This window comes from Canis aureus, chromosome 27 (assembly GCF_053574225.1).
Source record: "Canis aureus isolate CA01 chromosome 27, VMU_Caureus_v.1.0, whole genome shotgun sequence".
Lineage (NCBI taxonomy): Eukaryota > Metazoa > Chordata > Mammalia > Carnivora > Canidae > Canis > Canis aureus.
In genome coordinates this window covers 33,473,438-33,482,135 of record NC_135637.1, presented here as the reverse complement: position 1 = coordinate 33,482,135, position 8,698 = coordinate 33,473,438, and the positions used below count along the sequence as shown (strand labels likewise).

The following is an 8,698-nucleotide window of genomic DNA, read 5'->3' as shown; positions in this document are numbered from 1 at the left end:
TCAGCTCAACCTTCAAATGACTACAGCCCCAACCCACATCTTGTGTGCATCCTCAGAGACACCATGAGCCAGCACTATCTGGCTAAGCTTTAACTAGATTTTTGACCCACAGAAACCACGTGAGATAACAAAAATAGTCAATTATGCTACTAAGTTTTGGGGTAACTTATTGCACAGCTACAGGTAAAAGATATGCTGAATAACTGTACGAAAATTCCTGGAAGAATATTTATCCCCTTGCCATACATACATGGTCCTTTGTTCTGGGGACCTGGCCTCCTCTTCAAAGACTAGACAGTCCCAGGCCTGAACACTGACTAGAACTTGGCAAGGGATCATGCCTTTGTATTGAGCCGTCTTCGGCCTCCCATCATCCAGCCTTGATTTCTTTTGATAATAAGAGTACTACTCCTGGTGGCTGACCTTCCATTTTGTACGAAAAACACTGGGCTCTTCAAACCATTTCTGGAACCCTTTGTGGGTTGGTGCCTTGGCTGCCACTCCAACCTCATGGCTCACAGTAAATGGTGTAAACCTGGCCTCTGATGGTTCAATGCCACCGCCTGACCTCAAGTGCTGCAGGGTCCTGTCATCCGTTTCTATGACAGCCACTCTTACTGTTTGTCAGCACTGGCCTATGCACGTACCCCACCACTGAACTGTTTAACGACGCTGCTGTCCCTCTCATCAGCATATTCCTAGAGCCTTGGTAAATGATGTGTTTGTCGGTGCTTCCTGTGGAATATATCCATTTGCTTGGGTTTTCTTACCTTAGAAAGTCATCCTATGTATCCCAGCTTCACAATCCCTGAGCGGTTTAGCCTTCAGCTGCCATCTGTCAGGGGTCCAGCAATTTCAACCTCACTGAGCACGGGCCGTAGCTTCCTTTCATGCTTCTAGAAGCCATCCTTGTAGCAAGTTCACACAAACTCCTGCGGTCCCTGACAGAATGTCAAACCTTGTATCTCAGAAGAATACTCCCAAAGCAGTAAATTCACCCTACCCAATCTGAATCCCCCTCTCCTTTATCAAGCACCTATAATCCAGTCCCAAACACAGTCCCCAAGCTGGTACTTGCTGGTTAGGTCGTTCAGCCTCCTTAGGGTGTAGTACCTTCATCTGCCTTCTCAGCCTGAGCGCATCTCCTGCTCTGTTATGCTGGAACATAGCCCCAGTTACACACAAGGGGAGAAACTGGAGAAGAGGGCAAGAAGAGCAAATTCTGTCTCAGTGAAGGATAGCTCTGCAAGTATTCAAATAAAAGACTTTGATGGGGTTTTTGTTTCTTAGGGGGATGGTTTTTTTGTTTTGTTTTTGGTTTTGTGCTTTGGTTGTTTTCTTTTTAGGTAGGCCTCATGCCCAGTATGGGGACAGAACTCACCCCCCAAAGTCAAGAACTAAGCCAAGATCAAGTGCAATGCTTAACCAACAGAGCAACCCAAGTGCCCTAAAGATTTTAGCTTTGCTCGTTTTGTTTTTAAGATTTTATTTATTCTTGAGAGAGACAGAGAAAGAGGCAGAGACCTAGGCAGAGGGAGAAGCAGGCTCCGTGCCAGGAGCGGTATGCAGGACTTGATCCCAGGACCCCAGGATCAAGCCTTGAACAGAAGGCAGATAGATGCCCAACTACTGAGCCACCCAGGCGTCCCAAGATTTTAGTTTTTAATAGAGTGGGAGGGCAGCCCGGGTGGCTCAGTGGTTTAGCGCGCCATCAGCCCAGGGCCTGATCCTGGAGACCCGGGATCGAGTCCCACGTCAGGCTCCCTGCAAGGGGCCCGCCTCTGCCTCTGACTGTGCCCCTCTCTCTGTCATAAATAAATAAAATTTAAAAAAAACTAGAGTGGCTTGGCCCACTCAGTCCCATGGGCTCAGAGGGTTAAGGACGATTTCAGATCACAGGGGCCTCAATGCAGGTAACTCCATCGACACGCCCAGGGGCCAGTCTTTCCCGAACGGGAGGACTTTAGCACAGCAAACCCGCCGTGGCTGGGAGTTGAGGCTTCTCGGGAACTCCGCTTCCCTGGGCAGTAGGTCCCAGGCAGACCCTTAGCTGCTCGGCCCGCATCCCCCACGCCCACCAGCCGAGAGGAAGGCGTCCTGGCCGCTCCCCAGCAGCTCCCGAGGCGGGCTCTCGATCGCCAGTCGGCTCCCTGCCTCCGTGCGCCCGGCCCAGCACAGCCGTCCAACGCCGGGGTCCCCCTCGCTAACCACTTACTCGTCAGGACGCTCCCCAGAGCGCGTGATGTGCGCGGGCTCGTGCCCTCCGTCCGCGGGCCGCCCTCCCGAGTCAGCGATTCAGCGCCGCTGACGCCCTGACCCTGACCGTGGGGCCTGCGCATCCGCAGCCCGAGGCGAGGCCCCGCGGGGGGGGGGCGGGGGCGGGGCGGGGGCGGCTGCGACCGGGCCTAGCACGTGCCCTCGGGCCTCGGGTCAAGGCGACCAGGCCGCGCAGGTGGCGCAGGCGGCTCGAGCCCGAGAGAACGGCTCCGCCGGCCCGGCCCGTGGTGCCGCCGCCCGCACCCCCGGGGCCGACCGTCCGCCGCCCCGTCACACCCGGGGGCGCGGGGAGCCTGGGCCAGGCTGCGGCACACCCCGCCGTCCCGCGGCCTCGCAGGTGGGCTCGGGGCTCCTGCTCCACGTGGCGAGGCCCGGTGACCCCGGAGCCCCCCGCCGCTGACCATGGCGACGTGGGGACCCGAGTCGTCCCAAGAGCCCGGAACGGAAGGCTCAGAGCCTGACCGCGGCGCCTCGAAGCTTCCTCTGGCTCCCACGGCGGCGCCGGGAGGGGCGGCTTCTCCCTGAGTCACGTGGGGTGTGGGAGGGAAGAGCCTGCGCCCCTCCCCGGGTCACGCGGTCGGCAGCGGGCACAGCCCCGCCCCTTCCGTGGGGCCCCTGCGGGGAGGGCCTGCGCTTGTGGGTTCTTTGGTGGCCAATTAGCCATCATAGAGCGTAACACCCAGTGCTCATCCCGTCAAGTGCCCCCTCAGGGCCCGTCACCCAGTCACCCCCACCCCCGCCCTCCTCCCCTTCCACCTCCCCTAGCTCGTTTCCCGGAGTTAGGAGTCTTCATGTTCTGTCTCCCTTTCTGACGTTTCCCACACGTTTCTTCTCCCTTCCCTCATATTCCCTTTCACTATTATTTATATTCCCCAAATGAATGAGAACATACACTGTCTGTCCTCCTCCGACTGACTTACTTCACTCAGCATAATACCCTCCAGGTCCATCCACGTTGAAGCAAATGGTGGGTATTTGTCGTTTCTAATGGCTGAGGAATATTCCATTGTATACGTAGACCACAGCTCTTGACCGGAGGCTCCTTCCACAGTTTGGCTATTGTGGACATTGCTGCTAGAAACATCGGGGTGCAGGTGTCCCGGCGTTTCCCTGCCTCTGTATCATTGGGGTAAATCCCCAGCAGTGCAATTGCTGGGTCGTAGGGCAGGTCTATTTTTACCTCTTTGAGGAACCTCCACACAGTTTTCCAGAGCGTCTGCACCAGTTCCCATTCCCACCAACAGTGTAAGAGGGTTCCCCTTTCTCCACATCCTCTCCAACATTTGTGGTTTCCTGCCTTGTTAATGTTCCCCATTCTCACTGGTGTGAGGTGGGATCTCATTGTGGTTTGGATTTGTATTTCCCTGATGGCCAGTGATGCGGAGCATTTTCTCACGTGCGTGTTGGCCATGTCTATGTCTTCCTCGGTGAGATTTCTCTTCATGTCTTTTGCCCATTTCATGATCACATTGTTTCTTTGTTGTTGAATTTATTTTTTTAAAGATTTTATTTATTTATTCATAGAGACACAGAGAGAGGAAGAGAGAGGCAGAGACACAGGCAGAGGGAGAGGGAGAGAAGCAGACTCCATGCAGGGAGCCTGACGTGGGTCTCGATCCTGGGTCTCTAGGATCACACCCTGGGCTGCAAGTGGCGCTAAACCGCTAAGCCTCCAGGGTTGCCCGCTGTTGAGTTTAATAAGTTCCTTATAGATCTAGGATACTAGCCCTTTATCTGATACGTCATTTGCAAATATCTTCTCCCACTCCGCAGGTTGTCTTTTAGTTCTGTTGTTTCTTTTGCCTGCAGAAGCTTCTTATCTTGATGAAGTCCCAATAGTTCATTTTTGCTTTTGTTTCTTTTGCCTTCGTGGACGTATCTTGCAAGAAGTTACTGTGGCCGAGTTCAAAAAGGGTGTTGCCTGTGTTCTCCTCTAGGATTTTGATGGAATTTTGTCTCACATTTAGATCTTTCATCCATTTTGAGTTTATCTTTGTGTATGGTGCAAGGGAGTGGTCTAGTTTCATTCTTCTGCATGTGGATGTCCACTTTTCCCAGCACCATTTATTGAAGAGACTGTCTTTTTTCCAGTGGATAGTCTTTCCTCCTTTGTCGAATATTAGTTGACCATGAAGTGCAGGGTCCACTTCTGGGTTCTCTATTCTGGTCCATTGATCTTTGTGTCTGTTTTTGTGCCAGGACCACACTGTCTTGATGACCACAGGTTTGTAGTACAACCTGAAATCTGGCATTGTGTTGCCCCCAGCTCTGGTTTTCTTTTTTAATATTCCCCTGGCTATTCAGAGTCTTTTCTGATTCCACACAAATCTTAAAATAATTTGTTCCAACTCTGTGAAGAAAGTCCATGGTATTTTGAATGGGATTGCATTAAACGTGTGCTTCTTAGGTAGCCGGAGCCGGAGCGTGGGAAGTGGACCAGGGCCTGCTCCCTGAAGTCCTCTCGGGCGGCCGGATGGGGCCTGATGGCATCACACTGGTCACCTGGGCAGGACTGTGGGCAGGGCCTGGGATCACTTGTCTGCTCACCCCCGTGTTGCGGGTGGCCAGCGTGCTGGGCAGGAGGGAGGAGCACCAGCATGGGCCTGGAAACCTTGAGGACTGAGATCGGGCCGTGGACTGGGCGCCCAGACTCTGGGACCGGCTCGTAGCCAGCCTGGTGTGATGAGGAGACGGAGGAGGGGGTGACCCTGGAGGACCCCAGAGGCAGCTAGACCCTGGGAGGGTCCCTCTGGGAATTGGGCAGAAAGAGCTTCTGAACCCGAGGGAGGGATCCTTGCACGCAGAAGTCCCAGCACTTGGTGTAAGGATTAGGGGCTGCAAGGCAGCCCTGCCCCAGTGATCAGCTTGACGACCCCCCCCCACCCTTTACCTTGGGTTTTGGTGCACCAAAAGGGTCCCCAGAGGTCTGCAGAGGCATGCTCTGAACCGTGTTTTGTGGAGAGAGCAGGTTCTCAACCTTCTCTCCTAATGGCATCAGGTAGCTGATGAAGTAACTACTTCTTAATGGAAGTCTCTCCTGTGCCAGGCACCCTGACAAGGGCTTTATGTACTACCTTTTGTCCTCCTAAGAATCTTGCTGGAGGGTTCTGCACACACCCTTCATTTTCTGTCTGACCCATATAGTTTTCTCCTTCTGGAACATTCTTTTTAATTTAATAGTCTTCATAAGGATATCCTTGTATATTTTTCATTCCAAGACCCTGATCCCATTCCCAAGATCCCGTTCATGTATCTTCCTAGAATAAAAACATTTTGTACGTAGTGCCTCTGCTAGATTCACTGATGAATGTGCACAGAGTAAGACTGTGTGATAGTTGATTTCATGTGTCAGTTTGACTCCTCCAAAGGATGCTCAGATTCAATGTAACTTCTAGGTGTGTCTGTGAAGGTGTCTCTAAGTTAAATTAGCATTTGAACCAGTGCACTCATTAAAGGCCGTGGCCCTCGCCAAGGTGGGTGGGCATCTTCCCGTCCAGGAGGGCCTGAATAGAACAGACACGGGGAGGAAGGGGACTTTGTCCCTTTCTGCTTCCTGCCTGTCTCCTGAGCAAGGACATTTGCCTTCTCCTGTCCTTGGACTGGGATTTACACTATGGGCTCCCCTGGTTCTTTGAACTCCCCTGAGCCTTTGGACTCAGACTGAATTACCCCACTGTGTTACACACACACACAAACACACACACACACGGTCTACGACTCGAAGACACACATCCTGGGACTTCTCAATCTCCATACCTGATTGAGGTGATTTCTCATAATAGATCTCTTCCTTTGTATATGTCCCATTGGTTCTGTTTCTCTGAAGAACCTTGATTAATAGGGACGTAAGTCTCTATCTGAGCATCCGGACAGCCTCCAGCTGCACAACCTGCATAGTTTTGTGGGCAGCATGGATGCAGAGAGCAGGCCTCAGGCCTTCTAGAAGTGCTTGGTGATGGGGTCAAACTCAGGTGAGGCAGGGATGGGACACACAGAACTTCTGCAGGTGCAGGGACTGGCCAAGGAGAGGGCGCAGGACCCCGGGGATTATTGCTTTCCCTGGGGAGACTATTGTGAAGAGGAGAGAGATTAGGAAGGCTGAGGCCAAGCCCCGGGGGGGACCTGATGGGGGCAAAGGCTTCTCTACCTCTTCCCCCACCTGTCCTGGGCCCCACATGGGGGGGTCCCCAAGTCCCTATTGGTGTTTCTTTCTCAGAAGCTGTGAGTCACTGCTGCTCCAGTCTAGGAGGGAAGAGGACTGGGTTTGGTGGGAGGGAGTGGCAGGAGCATGGAAGGGGACAGAGTATCCTCCTTACCCCAGGGCCCCAGCATTTTCTCTGCACAAAGCAGGGGTTTTCACCACCCTGAGGATATATTGTCTCTACTGGTTCACCAGACATGTAAATCTGGACAAGAACCATGTTACTGTGCAGTTCGGCTCCCTTAGGAGGACGTTGAGGTTCCCCTACCTCAGGGACCCCACCTTGCAGGCCGGCCTCCTGGGCACTGGCCCGTGAGCTCGCAGCAGGTGCATCCTCCCCAGACACTTCCCTGGGGCCAAGGCAAGAGCCACAGAGGCTGCCATGGGACCGTTCCCCAACCGCCAACTCAAGAAAGTTCAGGATGGTGGCAGCCAGGAAGCAGGCATGCAACGGCCCCGCCCCTGGGAGGGCACAGGAAGGTGCTGGCCCAGCCCCGAGAAGGCCCCAGAACCAGCGCAAAGCTAACAGCCCAGCACGTCCACACCATGTCCTGGATCCCTGTCCTGCTGGCACTTCTGGCACACTGCATAGGTGAGAACACCCCGGAGTTCACTACCCCGGCCCCATCCCCGGCCTTCCTCTGCATGCCCCCCACCATGCCCATATGTTTCTGTGTCCCCAGGTGGTGGCTCCCAGCCGGTGCTGAACCAGCCACCATCCATGTCCTCATCCCTCGGAACCACAATCCACCTGCCTTGCACCTTGAGCAGGGACCACGATGTCAGCGTTTACAACATCTTCTGGTACCAGCAGAAGCCCGGCCAGCCTCCCAGATTCTTGCTGAGATATTTCTCCCACTTGGACAACCACCAGGGCTTTAAGATCTCCCCTCGCTTCTCTGGATCCAAAGATGTGGCCAAGAACACCGGGTATTTGAGCATCTCGGAGCTGCAGCCTGAGGATGAGGCTACATATTTCTGTGCTGTGGGGGCCCAGAGCTTGGAGAGGGAGAAGGAGATGAGGAGGGAAGAGAAGGAGGCTGCTGGCCCAGGGTCCCAGGCTCCCCCGGACACACTCGCCTTGAAGTGACACAGAGGCCATGTGTCCTCAGGGAAGGGCGGGTGTGGGTGAGGAGGGAAGGGCTCAGAGAAGAGTTGGGGCTCACCTTCTTCTTGTCTGGCAACACAGTTTAGACCCCAATGGAGGCCAGATTGGGGCATTAAAGTCGCTTGTGTTTTGGGAAGTCGGCTTGCTGAGTCTGGTGTGCCTGGTGTCCTGAGCTGTACTGAGGAGGCCCCAGCTCTTCTGGGAAAGGTCCGAGGGAGTGGAACACACCCAAAACCCACAAAGGGTGAAGGTCCAAGGAGCCTGGCTCATCACAGTCTGCTCGGCCTAAGCCCCTGCTCTGGTGGGTCACGCTGGGCACAGGGGCTGCACCTTGGAGGACATCCCTGTTGAGGACAGGATGCTGTGTGGCGCAGGAGTTACAGGGTAAACCAGCCTCTGGGGAGGACAGTGGGTGCTTAGTGGTAGGTTGAGTACTACCTCGGTACTACTGACATTCGAACCCAGTTCTTTGTTGTGGGGCTGTCCCATGCGCTGTCAGATGTTTGAGGCATCCCTAGCCACTACCCAGCAGATGCCAGTACCTGCGCCTTCCTGCCCCTAATTATGACAACCAAAAATGTCTCCAAGCGTTGCCAAATGTCCCCCAGATGGCAAAATTACTTTGATTAAACACCATTGATCTAGGCAAGAGAAATGCATGGATTCCTCTTCCCGAGAGAGTGGCAGCAGTTGGCAACTATTTTCTATAAAGAGCCAAATAGTAAATAATTTGGGCTTTCTTTTTTTTTTAAGATTTTATTTATTCATTCACAGAGACAGAGACAGAGAGGCAGAGACACAGGCAGAGGGAGAAGCAGGCTCCATGCAGGAAGCCCGATGCGGGACTCAATCTCGAGGCTCCAGGATCACACCCCGGGCTGCAGGCGGCGCTAAACCGCTGCGCCACCAGGGCTGCCCAGTTCTGTCCTTATAACGTCACAGTGGTCACAGAGAATACATATATAGATGGGCATGGCTGTGTTCCTCTTTAACTTTACTTAAAGAAACAGGGCCACACCAGATATGCCCCAGAGCTTGTTAACTTCTACTCCAGAAGAACAGTCCTCCCACTGGGGTTCAATCGAGCCATGCTTGGTCGGGCAATTAAGGTC

General features: G+C 53.9%; 1 protein-coding gene across 1 annotated transcript; it reads left to right on the top strand.

The window, feature by feature from the left end:
* The first annotated feature begins 3,161 nt into the window (after positions 1-3,161).
* LOC144299179 (immunoglobulin iota chain-like) lies at positions 3,162-8,280 on the top strand. The gene is made up of 3 exons (XM_077874561.1): positions 3,162-3,244; positions 6,711-7,070; positions 7,162-8,280. The coding sequence occupies exons 2-3, from the start codon at positions 7,025-7,027 to the stop codon at positions 7,566-7,568; spliced, it is 453 nt and encodes a 150-aa protein (XP_077730687.1). The 5' UTR covers positions 3,162-3,244; positions 6,711-7,024; the 3' UTR covers positions 7,569-8,280.
* Positions 8,281-8,698: the final 418 nt, after the last annotated feature.